Source organism: Papilio machaon, chromosome 27 (assembly GCF_912999745.1).
Source record: "Papilio machaon chromosome 27, ilPapMach1.1, whole genome shotgun sequence".
In the NCBI taxonomy this organism is placed as follows: Eukaryota; Metazoa; Arthropoda; class Insecta; order Lepidoptera; family Papilionidae; genus Papilio; species Papilio machaon.
Window position 1 is genome coordinate 2,365,740 of NC_060012.1, and position 23,140 is coordinate 2,388,879.

The 23,140-nt window shown below is 33.4% G+C and overlaps 1 protein-coding gene across 1 annotated transcript in view; it reads right to left on the reverse strand.

The window, feature by feature from the left end:
- The window catches only part of LOC106707975, an 86,595-nt gene that overhangs the window by 18,931 nt on the left and 44,524 nt on the right, over positions 1 to 23,140 (reverse strand). The window contains exons 2-3 of the mRNA XM_045684820.1: positions 625 to 1,950; positions 247 to 356 (exon numbers count right to left, since the gene is read on the reverse strand). Of these exons, the coding sequence (XP_045540776.1) occupies positions 247 to 356; positions 625 to 1,950 (1,436 nt within the window). The remainder of the gene's footprint in view (positions 1 to 246; positions 357 to 624; positions 1,951 to 23,140) is intronic.

A 23,140-nucleotide genomic window follows, 5' to 3' on the forward strand; every position in this document is an offset into this window, starting at 1 on the left:
GTCCTCGGAATGTTTCCTCTCTGAAAGAAAGTTTCATCAAAAGGTTTCTGCCACTAAGAGACAAAACGACCCATGCGGAGAAAGATTTCTTCAGATAAATTATTTTTTTTTCGTCATTGTGTAGTAGACTTTTGAGAAGTGTACTGAAAGAGCTATCTCTTAATTCATCTAATTTATACCGTCTTGTTCATCAAATCTGTTGAAATTTAAGGGGTAACTTTTACGCTTATTTCTTATATCACTTACCTCAACGACTTGCCTTAGGTCTTCGACGTAGACCTTCTCAGTCTGAACGATCTCTGCGCATACTCTCTCCAGCTGCGATAACCCTGACATCTCGTCCAGGGTTTGCTGATCTGAAATAGAACGCTAGTACTGTTAAGAAAGCAACGCACAGCAAGAGATTGGAATGTCACAAGGTTCAGATTTTTCGTCATATATCGTGCGGATTTTCAAAAGAAAAGAGATAAGGGAGTACAATACATTGCTAGTTAACAATCATATCTTTGAATAAAGTTTTCAATTCCACTTTAGTACTTCGGTAATTTATGTTTTTAAAACCTTTTTACAGTCTATGCCGCCCTAAGGTCATTAACATTCTATGTTAATTAAAGGAAAACTTACGCGGCAAATTCTCCGAACACCCTTCAGACACGCTCGCGTTCAAAATGCCCGCATTATTAACGAAGTTATTGCTGCCATTAGCAGACGTCATGTCGACGTCACTGTGATCGTCTAGACTCTCGATCGAAGCCAAGTATGCGGAGTTCACTCCTCCTTTATTTTGAACGCCACTACTCGAAGTTGAACTAGAAGAAGCAATGGAACTCATAGACAGCGGTCTCGTTACTTCTACTGTCGGCGGATTAAGTCTTGGTATCTCTTTTTCTGGGACTGCACATGACTTCAAGTTGCCCGTAGATCCTACTGACTCGGGATATGGTCCAGTTTTCATTAGCTGATTTTGAACATTCTCTTTCCCTGGTATTAAGTTTCTTCTGTGCAAGCTGTTAGTCCCGACATTGAGAAGTTTAGGTGACTTAGCGGGTGAGGCTTCAGGTGAACTTCTCGGGTCGAGCTTTTGTGGTGAACATTCCTTTGATGATAATTTTATATCAAACTCTCTATCGTTAGACGTTATAGAGAGTTCGATAGATTGATCGATATAAGGTAGAGATAATGATTCGAAGGCAGTTTTATTTGAGTTGGGAACATCGTAAATCGCTGGCCTATTATTCGTGGGTATATCATAAGTTTGATCTGTTTCTATTCTAAAATCAGGTTTTACTGCGACTATTTTGGATGGTGATTCATAATTATCTTCGGATGCAGCTTTTGGTATATTTATAAGGCCCGATGGTTGATCATAAATTTCTACAGATTGTGAAATCTTTGAGGTAGCTCCAACTAAAGGGATATTGCATCTATGTCTCGTTGAAGATCTGAGTGTACTGACGCTTTTCTTTTGGAACTTCAATGTAGTTGTCTCAGAAGCGCTCGATATCATTCGTTTAACGTTTGGAGATAGATTATCGAACGTCGTCGTTTCAGACAATTGTTTGGTTTCTTTATAAGTCCTTAATAATTTGTGATCTTTAACAAGTACATTATCACTGGTTGTGAGGTCACGTTTGTTACTTTCACTAGCACCATTATTATCACTGTTAGTTCGAATACTATATAAAGAACTTTTGTTCAGCGTCGCGATAGGTAATTTGACACCGCCAATTATTTTGGAAGGATCTTTCGGTGGGGATCTTGATATATTTGTATTGTTAACTTCGTCCTTTGTTTTGTCGGTCATGATGTGTGTTTGGTCTGGCACGGGTGGGTCGTTTCTTGCATCTTTGGCTGTTTCCAACGGATTGGCTTCGGGTCTCAGACTTTTGTCAGGTTCCAGTAGTGAGTCGTATATACCGATTAACGTCGGTGTGAGATCTGTTGTACTACCTGTAACAAAAGATTTATATTTTGTTACTCCTTATTAAATTAATTTAATCTAGATTTCTAGCCTTCATCAACATTTAACTCTGTAAATTGAATCGTAGGTAAAAAATACTATTTGCTTATCTGATGTAGAATAAAGAACATGATTTTTAGACCCTTAAACGGAAGCCTTTAAAGTCGCTGTAAAATAAACTCGTAAAAAGTTTGATCGTTATCTACACACGATTTCGTGCTTCTGTCGCTCCTAACAAAACTGCTTTTAGCGTTATTAAACGTATCGTGTTATAACTTAAGGGGTGTTGGATGTGTTTGATTTATCGTTTAGAATCCTTTCCGAGTGTCAAAACAAACAGAAAAAAATTATATTTATATGCTAAGATGTTAATCGAACTAGTTATTGTTGGAAAGACAAAATTTTTCTTTATAAGCTGAAAAAAGTAAATTTAATTTGACTATCGAATGACTTTTTATATATAGCAATGTGAATGTGTTGTCTATTAAAAACATCTTTAATAGTATCTTTGTATTGGATTTTATCCCTGGTAAATGTTTCCAAAATGGTGTCCTAACAAAAAGGAGCATAAATAGCTCAGACATTGTGGGGACAAAATTACCAAGATAATAAAAGGTACATCTCATTCTGAATATTAGGGTAACCATATAGATAGGAATGTTTTAATTCAATTAGCATTCATTCATTAGTAATTATAGTCCAGTCATTTAAGCTTAAATTAGGTAAGAATCTCGGAATTCGAGATACCCAGCTGTAAGTCTGTAAATACCTGTATATTGACACCCTAAAAGTTGTCTCAAAACCTACATATGGTAGGGTGTAAGCAACCATTAAATTTCAAGGTCAAAGGTCACAAAAATCGGTTTTTCGCGCTTTTTTTGGAAATATCTCATCTCCTATGGGTTTTTTGCTATTTGTATTTCTCATCAATATTGTAGAATACAAAATTCTCTACAAATTTTGTTTAAATTTTTTTTTTATACGGTGAATCGTTTTCGAGATAGAGGGCGGAGAACGCGCGGTCACAGCATCACTTCAGCCTCCGGTCGAAAACGCGCCATTTAGTTGATGAACTATTAATAAATCAATTATTATAAATATTTGTCAAATTAATTAATTACTGACAAATTTGGGTGAACTAGCTGCAGCATTTGAGGAAGAAAATTGTTCGTCCCTGAAATTATTAGAGAGTGGAACTCAAACGTTATTGGCAGTCTATAATGCTCCGAAATCTGTGAAAAGTCTCGATCATCTTCGTTACATGCATTACGTCAAGTCTACAAAACTTAATAAACCTGTGCAGCTTTCAAATATTCCACCAACAAGTGCAGTTGCTCATCAACATTTCAACCGTGTATATTATCAAGTTCAAACTTGGTTAGGACATGATTTGGAACCCCAGGTATGGGGTTGGGCAATACGAAACGATTTTCTGGAGCCTATCATGACAATTTTACCACCTGCTCCAGAAGATTTGCTAAATACATTTTTCTGCAACTGCAAGAGTGGTTGTGGTTCGCGATGCGGATGCAGGAAAGCGGGCTTGCAATGCTCTTTAACTTGTGGCCAATGTTGTCTCAATGCTCTACGATATCAGAGCGACATTAACGAAGATGGAACCTTTGACCCAGAAATCATGGAAGAACTTGAGACAAATGTCGTTGAAGACGATAATGAAGACCAGTTTGAAATTTACCAGCAGCCAGAAGACGACGATGAAGAGGAAGAAGATGATTTAAATTATAAATTGTAGTTTTTGTATCCTTTATTCCATTTTTTTACTTTCAATAAAAATTAATGTATTCAATGATATTTTTTAATGAAAAGATTAATTCATAATTTATTTGTTTTTGTTCATCATGTAAGAAGTTATTAATATTAATTAATAACTTCAAATATAATTCCTATATTTTCATTAACAATTCTGCAATTACATGGGCAGGTAAGTGTTGTTAAATAAATTAATACTGAATAAAAAGTGGATAAGTTAGGGAAAAAATGATAAAGTAAAATATAATAGTTAATAAAAAATTGACAAATATTTATAATATTTGTCAATTTTTTAGCGATAGTTCATCAACTATATGGCGCGTTTTCGACCGGAGGCTGAAGTAATGCTGTGACCGCGCGCTCTCCGCCCTCTATCTCGAAAAATGTTCACCGTATAAAAAAATTTTTTGAACAAAATTTGTAGATAATTTTGTATTCTACAATATTGATGAGAAATACAAATAGCAAAAAACCCATAGGAAATGAGATATTTCCAAAAAAAGCGCGAAAAACCGATTTTTGTGACCTTTGACCTTGAAATTTAATAGTTGCTTACACCCTACCATATGTAGGTTTTGAGACAACTTTTGGGGTGTCAATATACAAGTATTTACAGACTTACAGCTGGGTATCTCGAATTCCGAGGTGAACTTACTAAAATGACTGGACTATTAGTAAAAATTTATTAAGCTTCGAAATATATTAACAAATTCTGATGTATTTTAAATAACGCGACGACACACATTGGAATCGCCCTGAAGAAAACTAAAGAATATATTGTTAGAAGAATAAGTATTTCTTTACACATCTTTGTTACTTTCTACATCTTTACAAGTTTTTGTACAGTACAGTTTTGATTTAAGTTAGGCATATGTTTTATTTCTTTTGGTCTTTTTAAATTGTATGTTGATTAAGAAGGTGCGACGCCTACAAACTACGAAAGTGGATTAGCGAGGTAGTTATTTATATATATTAGTGTCAACATATTATAAATAAATTTAAAAAAAATTGAGGTCGATTATCAAAAATATAGACCTCTATGTTAAAAAGCTATGTAAAGTAAAGCTTAAAGTTTGGTACATTTAAAATGTATGATTACTCGTGTTCATTTTCATATATTTAGCCATTAGTATTTAGTTTATAATTACATATTTATTTTTTAATTCATTTAACTCTCAAAGGTGGGCGACATGCTGGCGGCCGGCCGTAAAAGCCAAAACATTAAGGAATATAAAAACTGGTGCTCCTACCCCACATGAATGGTATAAAGACATGGAGTTGATGATATTTTCTAATTAAATAATTTATTAATGTTATTTTTTTGCTGAAAATTTCTATTATTATTTGTTGATCGCTGTATTTTGCTATTGTTTAACACATAAAAGTTTCGAATTATCTCACGAATTATAAAACCATGGTTACCATACTAACAAATTTCCCAGTCGTTTAATATATCTATTTGTTAGTAGCTTTTAGGGTATGCTCTTACAAATTCTAATAAGGTAACGAGTATTGTTGGGTTATACTCTTAGATAAGGTATTTAAATGGATAGTTTACAATGACGATGTTTTTTTTCTCCTAATGGATATGATAAAATGTAGAGCAGTTAAAATTGACTCTAAAATATCGTGTTTATCTTGTTTTCATATTATTAAAAGTTATGTGTTATTTTTAAAGCTTACTACCTTTTGTATTAGTACAATTGTGTTACATCAAAGCTAAATTACATGAGTTTTTAAGTTGTTAAGTTATTACTATTCTTTTGTATTCTAAGAACTTTATATAAATTTCAAAATTGCACAATATTATTGCAATCTTACTTCTTACTAAATATTATAAATGCGAATGTTTAGATGGATGGATGGATATTTGTTTGAAGGTATCTCCAACGCCTGAACGGGTTTTGATCAAATTTGGCACAAATATAGAACATAGTCTGGAAGAACACATAGGCTCATAAAGTTTTTTTTTTAATTCCGCGCGGACAGAGTCACGGGATAATTGGAATAAAGAAACTTCTTCCATAAGAGTATCATACTCTTAATGTACTAGGTCAAATACACAACGGATGTCAGTCATTGCTAAGGTCTAAGGTTCACTGGACCAATTGGTAAGACGGTAAACAGCATCTAGCTAATTCTTAATACGAACAATTAGATGACCCGGACATGTACATAGAATACGACGTCAAGGATAATGCTGAAGAAACCATTTATCCTCAGTGTTGCTAATTAGGGGAAAAACCATAAATTAAATTTTAAATAAAGATTATATATAGCCTATGTTACTCAGGGATAATGAAGCATTCTAATGGTGAAAGAATTTTTGAAATCGGTAATTTATGAGTATATTTCAAACGTATAAAGACAAATCTTTTTTTAGCAAAGTAAATAAATTAGAAGAGTATGTGTTCTTCAAGACTATGCTCTATTTTAAAGCCAAATTTCATCGAGATCCGTTGAGCTGTTTTGGATATACCTTCTAATAAACATCCATCCATTCATGTAAACATTCACATTTATAATATAAGTGAGATTAAATGTAGATAACGTCACAGGAATAAATAGAATTCCAACCATAATTAGATACTACACAAAGGTAATTTACCATCATGTCTGTTAATTACATTTGCAATCCAGAATATCAAGAAAAGAAAGTCGTGTTAGTTACACTATTTATAACTCAAGAACGGCTGAATCAATTTGACTGAAAATTGATGGGCAGGTAGCTTAGAACCAGGAAAAGGACATAGGATAATTTTTACCCCGTTTTCTATTTTTTATTCCGCGCGGACGGAGTCGCGGGTAAAAGCTAGTTTTCAATAAATATATCTTAAAACAATCCTATGTAAATAACACTTAAAATTTAAAATCTAGATACTTCTTAACCTAAATATTTAAAGAGGATATCCCATTGATGTGTCATACGTGCGCTAGTTCAACAATATTCAATTTGCTAAAATGGATTCATTTCCTTTCGTTTTGCCACAATATAGAGCAATACTAAATTTAGACTTATCTATGTGGGAAATGGACTACGAACCTAGCGTTTGTTCTGATTTGTTAGCTCCAATGAATAAGGTTTGGTAGTTTAATTCATTAGTTGAGTGGTTTTGGGCTTGGCTTGATTATAGATTTCTTGGAGCGATTTTACTAAGCTTGATAATAATTAAAAGTAACATTTTATTAATATTATAAATGTGAATATTTAGATGGACGGATAGATGGTTGTTTGTTTGAAGGTATCTCCGGTATCTTAACGGATCTTGATGAAATTTGTCAGAGATATAAAACATAGTCTGTAAGAATACATAGGCTACTTATTAAGTTTATTTTAATACCGCGCGGACGGAGTCGCGGGCAAAATCAAAGTTTAAAATTGCACACTAAAGTAACAATACCATTGTAAACACCTTTTCTTATTCTTGTTATTTCATATTTATCAAACTGGAAGCAGTTTCTATTTTCCATACAAGAATTGTTCCCTATTCATTTAATGGTTGATGTTTAAAGATGTTGTTCCTAATTTACACAATGAAACATTTTAAAATCACAATTTCTGATATCTACATCTTTCTTGATGTTTATGTGTTGACCGATAAGTCACTTCGTTTTTCTCTATTTACGTATAAACAAATAACATAGATCTCATAACATAATAATTATTTATGTTCTGACTAACATAGAGACAATAGTCAGTTAACAACGCAGAGTAATTAGTTATGATTTATTCAACAAATTGTTATCGGATATAGTCACTGACAACTATCGGATACAGTCACCGACTATCGGATACGATCAGAACCAGCTTGCGACAGAACACGCAATGCGACGTAACCGTTCAACAATTCCAACAATACTATTATCCTTGAACTAATAACCTTTTTCGACCCGATTATACTAAAGCTAGAGTGACCATGAAATATTATTATTAAAGATTACCATGAAGTAAATCAGTACTATTAATTACCTGTGTTAAGACTTCTTCGTCGAATAATACAAGAATTATTTAGTTTTTTAAGCTTTCATTATTACAACTTAAACGATAACGGTGAGTTTGGTTAGTGAACACCCCTATCAATTTGTAGATGTCCAAAATCTATATTATGAAAAAAATGTTCTTATGATATTCTCGTTTAAACAGGGCTATAGGTTACAATAATATACAGATGTTTTTGATGTAGACCAGATATTAAGTTTGTTTTAATATCATGGTTGTAAATCGGGACAATCCGCATTATTAGCGTCGTGTGGCTACAAGAAGTCCTCAACAAAAGCATGATATCGTGCATGACGAATACCTGAAGTATTGATCGCTGACAAATTCTTAGCACAAACTGTTACCTATTGTTACATCTAAATATATTAAGTTATTACTTTTGTTACCATTATGTTTGTTACCAGTGTGGAACATATTGCTGGTGTTAGAGTTACCCTCCAAATACCACGTGAGGGGACTTCGGGTGGGATCTTTGTCGTGGACTAGTTTATTCATTATAAAAATGTTTCCGTGTTTAAATCAAACAAAAATCCAAATAAAGAAGTTGTTTGAAATGATTAATTGTTTAAAAGTACGCATCCACAATTGGAAAAGTTTATTCTCGATTCATTGACTTAGTAAATATTTTGATGGCGATATTAAATTAATTTGTAATTAATCACGCAACATGGTAGTCAGTTGGACAGTTCTACGATGGTTTAAATGGCCATTTTATCAATATAATTAACATGAAATACCGTTTCATTAATTCAAACGCAGTTTGTTCCGCAGTAAACGAAAGATAACTGTATTTCGTATTCATTTGTTTTAAGACAAAATGTCTACCAGTCTTACAGCCAGTAATAAATTTTCTTCACATATGTATTTTTAAATATAGAAAAGAAACAAGATCGCCATTTTAAAAGTAAAAAACCTTAACAACAACAAATTATTCTGATCAACTTTTTTTCGTGACGCTTTTGTACTATGCCAGAATTTATCACTCTTTGCTTGATGTGAGCTTTATCTATATTTTCTTTAACTGGTGTTTACAGAAATTTTATGTCTGTCTGCAAATAATTTATTTCCATATATCTTCGCCTAAAACACTATAAAATCCATTACACACGACCGCTCGCTCTAAGCTCAATACATCCGTGTTACATTGTCCAGTATCATTTTACCACATCTGTAATTCTATCATGTAAACAATCCTTATGACCACCGACAATATAGAGGGAGAAAGTAGGTTGTATGCGGTTGTGGAACAGCACCAGTGCATAGACAATGCATTGGGTGTGCTCTATGACATTTGCAGTGACAGATTGAAGGGTGGACTCGCGAAACGGCGGGAAAGTTATTGATTAAGCATGCACCGCGCATAAAGGAATTTCTACCAAGAACTGTTGCTTTTTAAGTCTTTATGTGTGCAAATAATCACATGGTTTTCCTTAGGTGGTTGTAATTAATCAAAAATCAAGTTTAAATCACTTTCTTACAAAAGAGGACTTGTATGTAATGACAGCGAATGTGAAATGCACCGTGTGTCGGAGTTTCCCCGCGACACCGCGGCGCCACTGGCGACGTCTTGCGGCGCCCAGACGCGCTAATGTGGCCATACGCTTACAAAATATTAAGTACCAATACAGTTTAGTAATTTTAGAAAAATAATAAAAAAAAATAGAAATGGCCGTATAGAAAAATATAAGATTCTTGTGCCATTATTATGTAAAATAAAATTTGTAAAAAATAAATTACGTTGTAGTTACTTTTGTAATTTAAAATTATTTCAATAATGAACCAATAAACTTTTAATGGAATCGTTAGAGTATAAAGGATTAATTCACAATATGTGTGGTAACGGTTTAAATTTGCGTTAATTCGACTACAGCCACGTTCGTGGCTATTGTAACATAGCAATCAGTTTACGTAACCTAAACATACAAAATAAATAATAAACGCTATCACCTATAAATCAGAAGCAGTATATTAAAAATAAAGTCTCGACTTGTGGTGATCTTATCTTAGTTCCTTCCAGTCTCGATGAAATAAAGGTACATCCACACATATCCATCCATATTTTATATTTTTTGTCTATAGAATAAGTTGTTAATTATAATATGACAAATCTGGCCCTTTGTTCAAAGGTAAAACTGGAGCCGCTTTGTCAAGTCAAGTCAAGTCGCCTGCGAATCCATCCGCGCGGAATAAAAAAAAATATCATAAGTAGCCTATGTGTTCTTCCAGACTGTGATCTACATATATGCCAAATTTCATCGAAATCCGTTGAGTCGTTCTGGAGATTCCTTCAAACTAACATCCATCCATCCAAACATTCGCATTTATAATATTAGTAAGATATTTTTGCCAATGTTTACACTTTTCCTTTAATTCTGTTTTTATTCATTTTTCTATTTGACTTTCATTTCCCATTAATTTCATGTTTACGTAAGTTAAAATCTCTCCAATAAGTATGTTCATAGCCTAAAATCTTGTTTCAATCGCATAAAGCTAAATTTTATTTGCGATAAAAAATCTGCTTTCCCTGCCTGTGTAAACGGACCCTTATTCTGCCTGTCCAGTCTGTAATTACCTAACATACTGGTCGTTATTCTTGGCACCACATTAGATATGTCTGGAATAGTTACTTAGTTTGTAACAGTAGGTATACACCATATATAATTATGCACCGGTTTTAAAAATTATTCTACGTACAAAGATCAAAATTATTTAACTGAATTTTAAAAATATCAAAAATTTGTATGTATGGTATGTATGTAACTAATAAACTCAAAAATTACTGAACCAATTTTAAAAAATCTTCTGCCATTAGAAAGCTACATTATTATTGAGTAACATAGGTTATTTTTATTACTATTTTTTTTTAATTCCGCGCATACGAAAACGCGGGCGAAAACTAGTAACTTATTAATTTAAAGAGTTATACCAATTATATCTACAAACTTAAAAGACTTTTATCTAAATAATTACTTACTACTCAGATTCATTCATTAAGTGGTTACTAAGTGCCTTAGTGTAGATTTAATATATATTTATAGACAAATCTGTATTATATGTCCATTTAGGTAACCATTAAGAAACCCTGAGTAAGGCAGTTAAGTATGCCTGAGTGAAATTAAATAAAAAAGATTACAATCGTAATGTCACTGCAACTTATTGGTAATGCAGAGAAAGGATGAAAGCGTTTGCGATATCCGCAATTTACTTTTTTAACGATTACCAAAGATTACAAAAATTAAGCTCAAATTACATACAAAGTGCCGAAGCTGCTCATGGAATAAAATACGCTTTTAATAGCATTACATTATGACAACTGACATTTTGTACAAGTATTAATGGTATTTAATTTTCATTTTTGTAATGGCAACATTTTTAAGTTCAATTGTATGAAGTAAACACATCAAAAAAGTTCGTGATTACTATCAAAATTTGATTGTATTTTAAATATGTATATTTATCAAGTACACAGTTTTTTTACTTGATAAATGTACTTTTTATAAACATAACCTCCAGCTCATTATCGGTAACGCCTCTGCAGTTTTTCTGGTGTTGCACATATCCATGGGCGAAGTCGATCAACTCGGTGATTTCGTCGCTAGTTTCCCCCCCTCTCTTATAAAACAAAACATAAACAATTTTTTATAGTGATCACAAACTTTTTTTGATATGTGTACTGTGATAAAAAATTCATAGTCTTAAAGATTGTAAGTACTTCAGAAAAGAGACAAATAATTGACAACCAGCAAGAGATTGAAAAACCAGCAAGAGAGTTAAAATTAGCTTGCACAATTTACAAATATTGCATCTAAATCAAAATTCCCAGCTGTAAACAAAATGTTAACATCGAAGCATACTTAACTTTATAATCATGTGAAATGTAAACATGGAAAGTAAGCACTTATAAAGGCTAGCTTAAGACATTGTAGCTTTAGTGGTCACGACTGCGTTTTAAAGTCGCCGACACCGACGATCGTGTAACATTATGAATAATCATGACACCCGGCGGTTAACGGTTACGATTACTCACGAGATTCGAGCGCGAATTCTTTATGTAGTGTTGCCAGTTACTACAATTTCTACCGTTTTAGAAAGTTATTTTTTGGGTAACCAATAGCGGTTCATTTGATGTCACTGGTAACCTTGCAGTTTATGTTAAATGATGTGCAGGTGGGCGGAATAAGTGATAAACGAGGTAAGAGTTGCTAAAATTAAAACCGATTAAGATGAATCGAAGAATTTATGGAATACTCTGGAAATATTTCATGCAAGCGGGAAAGGGCCCTACGTTCTGTTGTTTTTGTTTATTTCCAATATCATCTGCTTCGCAACAAGTTGCGGACACCGTATTAGAACCAACATCGATAGACAAAAAACGTAATTCATACACAATTAACAAGTAAAATCTGTACTGAAATTATACTATCATAGCGTAGAATAGTATTCTTATTACAGTATTGTAGATAATATATTCAACTGTATCATCTAACTAATATTATAAATGCGAATGTCTGGATATATGTAAGGATGAATGCATGTTAGAAGGTATTTCCAGAACGGCTGCATGGATCTCGCTGAAATTTGGCATAGACTAATTATGTTTTTTTTAATTACCTGCGAACGGGATCTCGGCCGATAGATAGTTATTCAATAAACTTATATCCGATTTTAAACTTGTTCTGATCAACACCTGGCAACATAGTCGCGAATGTCTAATAACACGTCGGCGCCAACGCGCGCGTGTCGCTAAACTCTCCCACGGTGACGAATGACATGCGTCAGTGGTTCTAAATCTTATACATAATTTTAACATTTTAAATGTGATACAAAATATTAGCGTGATAGTATTTTGCAGAGTGATGATTGGCACATAAACAAGGAAGTAATGAAGTCGATTGTGGATGGCTATAAAGTTTTACAAAGACAGAAGAAAGTATGGTTGGATTGTGTAGTAGGTAGAGATGAAATGACATACATATCGTTTGGTTTCAGCTCGTTTAAACTACCACCGAGGAGCTCGAGCCTACCCTATATTAGGGGCGACAAAGCTAACCATGCTGACTCAGTGCGAGTTGGCAGATTACACATGTCTTTGGTTTTTTTGCAGAGATGTACAAGTTTGGATGGCTATAAAGGAAGAGGAAGAACAAAGAAAGTATGGATGGATTGTGTGAAAGAGGGTATGCGTAAGAAGGGGGTAAATTCAGATATGACGGCAGGTTGATAATGATGATGTACAAGTTTCCTTACACAAAAGCAGGTACAAATAACCCTTTAATAAATCGTAAAATGTTGAGTATCGCTGGAATTCATAATCCGAAACGTGACATTCCAAGATGTTTTTTTAATGGCGCTAACATTTAAAGTGTCCAGTTTACAGCGACTTCAAGTTGCACCCGAGGTTTTATACGGAGTGAAACTTAATCCGGACTCCTCGTTGAATTTTAAACTTGTATCTAACTAACGAACCATTCGTATTACACTATCAATTAGTACTGTAAATGATCAAGAAATCATTTTATGTAGTCATTGACGTATGTAATTTGAACCGCCAATAACACACAAGATAGAAAAATTTACTATAGCACATGGAATAGGGCAGTTATCTTAAAGTGCTAGTTAGTAATTTTCTATTCTTTCTATATTTATTACTAGATATCGCTCGCGACTCCGATAAAAAAAACTACAAGTAGCCTATGTGTTCTTTCAGACTATGACCTACAACCGTGCCAAATTTCATCAAGATCCGTTGAGCCGTTTTGGAGATACCTTCAAACAAAGATCCATCTATCCATCCGTCCGTCCATCCATCCATCCATCAATCTTAACATTCGCATTTATTATATTAGTAAGAGTAAGAAAGAAGTAACATGTCAAGGGTATGTATGTCTTTCTATCTGTACTTTTAAAAACAAATTTTAATGTAATTTTTTCGTAACCTTTTCTGTATTATCAAGAGAAACTTCGTCACATAAACAGGGTCAAACAAAAATTTATTCCAACACAAAATGATACTTCCATTTCAAGTCGGACCATAATTAATTACACCTCCCATCCGCCATTTTGCTGTCAATACCGATCAAAGAATATAATACTCTCTATAGAGAGAAGAATGACATGTTACATACTATAGTATTATAACTTTGGTCTATACGTTTATACTACTAGCGCCATAATGGTCGCCCATATGAAAAAAAAACGCGGGAATTTTGAATATACGTTTAGTATTTTAATTTATTTATAGTTAAAAATTTATATTGGAAATTATGATTATTTTGATAATTTGGCAAATGTAAGATTTTTTTAAAGAAAGAATAATTTTAAAATGAAATAATCATTATTTCCAATATATTGTGTTAGTAAAAGTTATTAACTTAAATTAGTTAAAGGAATAATGAAATGAAACAGAGTAATTTAACATCATTTATTTAATTAAATTTAGTTCCCGATTTTTTTTAATTAAGAATCGCTTTAAAGATATAAAAATTATTGATTTTATTATGAAATCACAATTTTCATTATAATGTCTGTCACAATTAAGTAAAAAGCTGAAATCCACCATGCATGTAAGGATGGATTTTAAATTTTTAACTATATAATTTTTGTATCCATTTGATTCAAGTTCATTATTAATTATTGAAGCACTTATCTCCACACATTGAATAAATTTTTTACTGGCGTAATTTAAGCTTTCAGCATAATCTTTAAATTGTGTAAAAATGTGTATGGATTTATGGTCTGATGATAAAAACAATTCCTTACAATTATTACAATTTATAATTCGTTTTTTGACCATAAATCCACACACATATGCACAAGCCTGGGCCTCTGACGTACCACTATCAATGGTATGAACTGCTTCACCAATAATATCTTCAAATTGATCTTGATGTGGATCAAATTGCCATTCTATGTCATCTGACGTCTGTTCTATTTGGCTATCGCCGGCTATCAAAAATGCCTCTAGATTATTAATATTTCAATATTTCACTTAACAGAGTCAATATCTCAAAACTTAAACACTCGCGTTATTAGTTCAAAAATACAATGCAATATCAAAGATTTCGGAACCATACGAGAACACGTTTTGAAACAAATTTGAAAACTTATTTTTTTAACGGTTATGATTTAAAATTGCCATTACTACATTTTTTTGCGACGTAGATATAAGATAACAAGTGATCGTATATCTTGATTTATAAATACAAATGTAAGAAATAAGACAATTAATAATAGGATTTTTTTTAAATCATGTTTTCTTATTTTTAATTATAAATACTTTATTATAATAATAAAAGGATGAAATATTTTTTTTATATGGCAAGTATAGCTTGGACTATCGCGAGCGAAAACGGCATAGATATATGCTCTATCTCGTTCATATTATGGAACCCAGTTAACACAACAACAAAATTGTCTCTGTGTGAAGTTTCTTGTTTTTCGTTCGAAGTTGGCGGACCCTGATACCGATGTTAGACGTGAGTAATGTTGCCATAATATTGTGCCACCCACTGAGAAGGTAAATCGAATGCAAATTCAGTTAAGTCAAGACGGTTTTTTCAATGACAAACATGGTCGATGATCAGCTGTGTCATTTAGCATAGCTACTTTAGTTTTATTTCTACTCTGATATGAAAAAGAAACCATACTGATTGTTTTGTCGATGAAAACCGAAATAAATGGATTTAGTAAATTGCATAAGAGTTCAACGATGTAAGTAAATATTAATTTTTAATGTACAGAAAATCGAAACCGTTATTTTCAATTTAGAAGCAAAGGACTAGGGCAAGACATTTTATAATCCAGTGTTGCCAACATACACGCAATTTTTGGTTATTAACAAACATGATTCGACCTAATAGCAACTTAACAAAATAAAATTTAGGTATATCTATTAGTGATAATTATAATTTTCATACAACATATAAAACAAACAAGATGCTTTATTCATCGTGCACACGTGTGAAGTCACGTCCCTCGCATTCTCCTCACGTCACACGCGCGTTGACAGCTGTCATGTGCACTCTAAAGCTCCGTGCATAGATTATATAAGCATGGGTATTGAAGCTAAGTATTAATATATAAATAGATATATTTAATTGTTACTTATTTCAATCCAATCAAATACAAATATTGATTTGATCCGATTAGTATGCACGAAACTTTATTTAAGACAGAGATTCTCAAACTGTCTTTTCTCGTAGAGTCTTTCAAAGTTTTACTACTTTTGGTAAACCAACGGCTGCTACGTTTTATCTTAAATTTGTGAACCCTTAACTTTATTTCCCGGCATCGTTTGCCTCCGTGGCTCTTCCTGAGTCTCCAAGATGTTCGATCAATGTTCAAGGTTCATGTGTGTGTGAATGGATTTTAGTGGGTAAGCAGTTGCGCTCGTGCAAACCCTAGAAACTCCTCGAATAAGGAGAGATACCAAGAGGTTCACCAAGGGAGTGGAACACATTGCGAATCGTAGATCTGTACGAAATGACCTGAGAAACTTGATGGAGGATAAAGTACTATAGTGAAATGGCAATAGCCCATTTCGAAACAAGGACGACAAATGAAGGTAATTATTTTTCTTATTAAATCTAAGGGAATATGAATTAAAGGATGTTATATTTTCAGTAAGCATAGAATAAATAGTGGAACCTGGAAAAGCGAGAACTGGATAAGTGAGTAATTGTTCGGTCTCGACGAACGTCCTGCACAAGCGAGAAACTCGAGTTAGAGAGAACGCTAAATAAGCGATAAAAATATTGCGGTTTCTTGGACTCTCGCATATCCAGGTTCGACTGTACGTACTTGTTTCTTTATAAAACTCAGTTAGAATACTTCGTATTTAAAATTCCGTTTTCAATGTTGTTTTATAGCCGTACACGAGCTTTATAACTGTTCTAAAGATTATATCTAATCCAAACATTAAAATCTAACTCGATGTTTGAATGCAGCAACATTAAGCGTAATATTAAAATGTGCTTTCCTGATTACATATATCAAACATTTTACGGCATATAACTGTACAATCTACAAGAAAAGAACATCTGCATTTTATAATCCTAATTTAAAACTTGAACAAGGTCATTGATGTTTTGGCGAACAATATACTGATTCAAGGATTGCGAATCAATGGTACACGTGCCATACGAAAAGTGTAAAGTAAATATTATATAAGGAACAATCGCGAGGGATCCCAAGGGTACGAAATGTGTTTTTAATAATCAAAAAGTCAAAATTATTTCATTTCACATCTATGACCTCATTAAACATACCTTTAGAAAAATGGCACTTTGATACATAAAGATTCGCTCGCTATCCCTGAGCTAGCTGCTTTACATCAAATCTCTAACATAACTAGTACCCAGAGCTGGGCATTAACTCGTTAATCCGTTAATCGTTAATTAACGAAGTTAACATTTTGCTTAACGGATTAACTTTTAAGTTAACTTCAAAAAGTGTTAACGCTTTTGTTAACTTCCGTTAAACTCAACTTCCGTTAATTAAGTCCGTTAATCGTTAAATTAGAAACTTGGAGACGTGCTGTCATTTTGTTTAAATTACGCGCCACGCCACGCTCGTAAGTTCAGCTATGTTGGGCGACTGTCGGCGACTCGAATGGTGAACGAACGAGTTGATAATAATTGTGAAATGTGAAGTTCGCGTGCAAGTGTATGCATCGGAAAGACGTGAACAACAGGACAAAATCAAAAGAAGGTTCGAAATAGTATATTTCATTACGAGTATATAAAAGCACGTGTATGTAATAGCCCACATTCCGAACGCTATTCGCCCCTGCAATACGCCACTTTTTGAGCAACTGTATTAAAAACACTTTTTTACTCATGATTTTTCTTTAGCTTTTCCAAAGTCGCGCGTTTTTTTGGGAAAGATCCCAACTGTCAAAATAATGTCTATTAAAAAGAAAAAGTAGTTTTTACAAAAAAAAATCATTGAAGTTATTATGATTCATGCAAATATTTCTAAAAAGAAGCTCCTAGTTTGTTACAATATCAGATATAGTGATTTGATTCAATGAATTAGGTTAGGTTTATTTCATCCCATTAAATTTCATTTTCATTTCATATCAATAAAAATCTACTCGGCTGGCTGGGCATCAAGGCTGTTTGGGCATAGTTCCCTTGGCCAACCCAGAATGGGTGAAGAAAACAAAAAAAAATCTGTTTGTGTTATTTTACAGTTGGCGCCATTTTCCAAACATTTTAGTTAATTGAGTTTATTGTGTTTTTATTATTATATTAAGTTACTTCATTTTTTCGCAACTGTATTAAAAATAGTTGTTTAATACAATTACTTAATACAACACATTAGTATTAGAGACAAGTATGAATGCATTATAGTATATTTCATTACGAGTGCGGTAAGCCTGTCATTACAAATTGTTCTTACTGTCAACCCTCACCTTTGGCTGCGCCTCGGCTCAGGTAGACATTTGTCGGAACTCTTTGCAATGACAGGCTTACCGCACTCGTAATGAAATATACTATAATGCATTCATACTTGTCTCTAATACTAATGTGTTATAGAATGTATAGTCAAAATAATATTTTAAACAAGTGAGGCCACAATAAGTGTGAAATTAGAATGTATAATTTTAGTATGGTTAACTGTTAACGTTAACTTTAACTTGCGTTAAATTTTCGAGAATTAAACGCTTTAACGATTAACGAAGTTAATTTTTTAATTAACGAATTAACGATTAACGAAGTTAACTTTTCAATTAACTGTGCCCACCTGTGCTAGTACCATTTAAAACTGACAAATTTGCAACCCGTAAGTGACCTTATGAAGATTCGTCACACATTTACAAGACCCCATCTAACAAGCATCAGACAAATTAGTATGCGTTAAGATTGCTGTCGAGATCGCGAAGATGTCTTCACAACCTTACTTAATGTTTTCTGCTACTTCGCATGCTAATGCTTCAAAAGCAACCGGAGGCCTAATTTTGGTCCTATTCCCTTTGCCACCCTTTTCTAGCAAGTTAGTGCTGGAAAGAGGGTGTGAATTTAACAGAGGAGGGGACGCAACGTAAGGGGAAATATCATCTTTCTGTGCGTCCCCTTCTCTGTCAATTAAGGGTAGACAACGCATGTGCAAATGCGTTGTCTACCAATGCGGATGTCTATGTCAGTGGTGGCTTCGTTATTTTGGTTAACATAAGATAACCGCTTGCTCGTCTGCCATCTTATTATAAAAAAGCTACTTTCTTATTCTGTACGCGTGGATGCCGCTTTGAAGAGTTACTGGACAGCTCTAATAATAAACGATAAATAAAAACACGTATGAAATTTGTGGATATTGGTCAGATGACAACTACACATCAGATAGGTGGTTAAGTGCAAATTACTTCGCCATAAAGCAAAACTAATATTTCAGATACAACTGCAATTTGGGGACGCATAGGAATGTGAAATAACCTGTATTTGTGCGTCACCTCGGTGCAGTAGGCAACACATCTGCAATTGCAGATATCTTGCGGTTCTTTCGGCGGTTCGGTTTACCACCTTATAATATAAATAAAAAAACTATGACTTACATTCTCACACTATTTCTAACGTGACCGATAACCATAATTCTCAAATTTTCTGAGTTCTTTTTAACAACTCAATTCTGTGAAGAATCTTATTATTTATAACTTCGATTACTCAATGTCAAGTAAACACGATGTTAAGAATACGTTTAGGCTACGTAATACTATGCTTTGAATACGATTTCGTAAAGGCCATCAAGAAACATCAACGCCGCATTTACATATTACAAACAGTGAAGATAGACGTACTTGTATATCTCTCTAAATAAATTCCAAAATATTTCCAGTGAGCCTAGCACGAATATTTTTGACTATCGCCATCGTATCTTCATCGACAAAATTTGCATTAAAATTTATGCAGCAGGGTAGCAATAGGGGTACTATTGGGCGTACACCAAAAATCTCATACTAATTTTTACATAACTAAAGATGACGATACGAAAGCGCTTGACGCAAATATTCGTGCTAGGGACACAGTAAAACACTTTTTCACACATAGCTATGTAGTATTCACCAAATTTATTATAAAACTAGCTGTCGCCGACGACTCCGTATGCGTAAATTTTAAAAAAACTTAATTAAAAAGAATTATAATATAACAAACATCCATCCATCTAAACTTTCGCATTTATATTTATTAGTAAGATTATAAAATATCAATTATGAAATACTAGCTGTCGCCCGCGACACCGTCCGCGCGGAATTCAGAAAAACATAATAAGTAGCCTATCTTCTAGACTATGATCTACATTTATGCCAAATTTCATCGAGATCTGTTGAGCCGTTCTTGAGATACATTCAAGCAAACATCCATCCATCCATCCAAATATTCGCATTTATAACATTAGTAAGATTCCTTTAATTTATCTCCCTTCTTCTTCTTCTTCTTGTGCCTCTCCACTATTGGAGGTTGGCCGTCAGCTTAGCGAATTAAATTTAATTTATCTCCCAACTTAAAAGAATAACTCAAAAATTAAATAATAAATAACCGCTACGTATAAAATTTGAGGTTCCTCTTCTTTATTTAGGCGTTGGATTCAAGTGAAATATAAGTAAGAAGCTTAGATGATAATTTGCATAGTATATGTTATAAATAATCAGTCATAAATAATACTTAAGACCTACATTTAAGTATGTTAAGAACTTGATAGTATGATGGATTGTCCGCGCAGTGAAAATATTGCCTCGCATATAATTAAGTCGGAATTATTCATCTCGTCTGACCTAAAGGGCCGCCATTTTGATTTAATTTATTGACAGTTGATGAAGTAATAATACAGTCGTAGTAACAGACATTTACATTTTCATACTATTTATATTGTAAAGATAGATAAAATATACGAAATTTTATTGGTTTGTTAAGAAACTGATGGATGGATGTTTGTTAGAAGGTATCTCCATAACGGCTTCATGGATCTCGCTGCAATTTGGCATAGATGTAGAACATAGTCTGGAATAACATATAGACTACTAATTAAGTTACTTGTGATGAGGAGAACTTTAAATATTAATGCACAAGAAAAGGCCTTGGAAAAGATGGATGGATGAATGATGACTTGATTGACACAAGTGATGAGTTAGTACATCTATTCCCGTTGAAATATAACCAAGAGGGTAATAGATGTCGATGTATTCCTCCTGTGAATATTCTAACATCCTTAGTAGTTGTACAATCGCGCCGATAATTACTAATAAGGACATTAAATCCTCAAGTTAGTAATTTTAAAGTTTTTTTTTGATTTTATATTATTGTTAATAACATGTTTCGTTTGTAAAAAAATTATAACACTTTTATTTGTGATAGTACAAATGACAACAATATACAGAATGTTAAATTTTTCATAGGGGGTATCTTTAACCCTTAGGGATTTTAGATTTGGGGTAATGATTAACACGTATAACGCCATATGAAAGTCGTATGATATAGAAATGAAATCCGACTCTAAGTTGTAACTAAACATTGAACATCGTATTATTTGATAGATTGTAATGACGTAAGACATAAGCTACGAATGTAACGAAATACCTTTAAAGGTTATATTGATTGTTGTGCAATAAACAAATCAATCTTGTAAACACTTATGTAACCTCCATATTAAGAAAGGCTTCATTATTTTGAATATTTTCTAATCATCGTCATCAACCTGCCCTTATCCCCAAGCGGGGTCGGCACAGTATGTACTACTCCTTCATACATTTCTATCAGCCGTCATATCTGAATTAACTCCCTTCTTACGCATATCCTCTTTCACACAATCCATACATACGTTCTTTGGTCTTCATGTACCTTTATAGCCATCCACATTCAACCTCACTACTTTTTTTATGTGATCATCATCTCTCCCCTTATTCATAAATTATGAAATCTTATGTCGGTCTCAAGAGAAGAATAAAAAACCAAAAATCTACTATAAATGAAGTGTAATCTTTTCATCGATCGCTGTAAATAAAAATCAATGTACATATGTTTGGCATTTAAGACTTTTTATATTGTTTTATTCGCCCGCAAGAGAAGACAAGAACTGTAAAAGGTCATAAAAATTAAATCACAATGTTCATCAGGTTTACTTACAACATTTTACGTGCACTATGTTGATATTATTTTTACCAATCAGACATAGCTGTCGCACGCTACTCCTTCCGTGCGGAATTAAAAAAATATTTAACTGATAGACTAGGTTCTACATCTATACGAAATTTCAGCGAGATCCATGTTGACGTTCTGGATATATCGTCTAACAAACATCCATCCCAACATTCGCATTTATAATATTAGTAAGCATTGCAACATGTTATAAATGTGACAAGGGTGGTAACCTGTCGCGTTATAAGTGACATATTTAATACTTGCAAGTGCAGAGTACAATAAAAGGTCACGTATTGACAACTAGTTACGAGTATGTCTTACTATCGTTCGTTGACATCGCAGTTCCGTGCAATGAATATCTCTTGTCACTATGCCATAGTAAATTAAACCTTAGTGCATTGCATAAATTACTATATTGCAACTGAGTGTGATTTATCTGTACCACTAACATCGAGCTAGACCGTCGGTGGCACAGTTGTTAAGCGCTTGACCGGACCAAACCGAAATCTACATATTCAGGTTCGATTCCCGTCATGTGCCAATGTGTTTTCGATTTTCGTACATACATTAATCATACGTTTTCATATTAAAGAAAAACATTGTGATACAAACTGCATATATCTGCGAAGAAATTCAAAGTTATGTTGTGTAAAATCAAACAACCGACACTGGACCGGCGTGGTTGACTATACCCTAATCACTTCTTACTTGAGTAGTTCTCCGAGCGGCTCGGTAGCAACAAATATTAGCTGTGACGACGACTGATATAATTTACATCGTGAAGTCTACGCAGTTAAACTCTATCCGCACTCAGAGCCGTTACTTCGTAGCTCTAAGGAAGTCATTTAGTGTACATTTCTCACGGTAAAAGATAAAGACTTAACGATTCAGTGCGATATTAAAAGTAAGTCTAATAAATAGCCAAGTTTACCAAGAAGGGTACTTGATTTTTTTATAAGATAAATGGGCAAACGGGCAGCGAGAACACCAAGGTGTTCATCGACGCCCATGGACATCTGTAATACCAGAGGAAGCGCAGTTGCGGTGGCGGCTTTGAGATGATGATACGCTCGCTTCTTGAAGGACCCTAAATCTTACTGTTTTCCTTAATTACTTATTCATACATACGAAGGTATCGTAATTTATTTAAAACTAGCTGTCGCCCGCAACTCCGTTCGTGAATATGTAATCTATGTAATAAAAAAAAACGTTATAATATGTAACCTATGTGTTTTTCCAGACTATGTTCTACATCTGTGCCAAATTTCTTCAAGATCC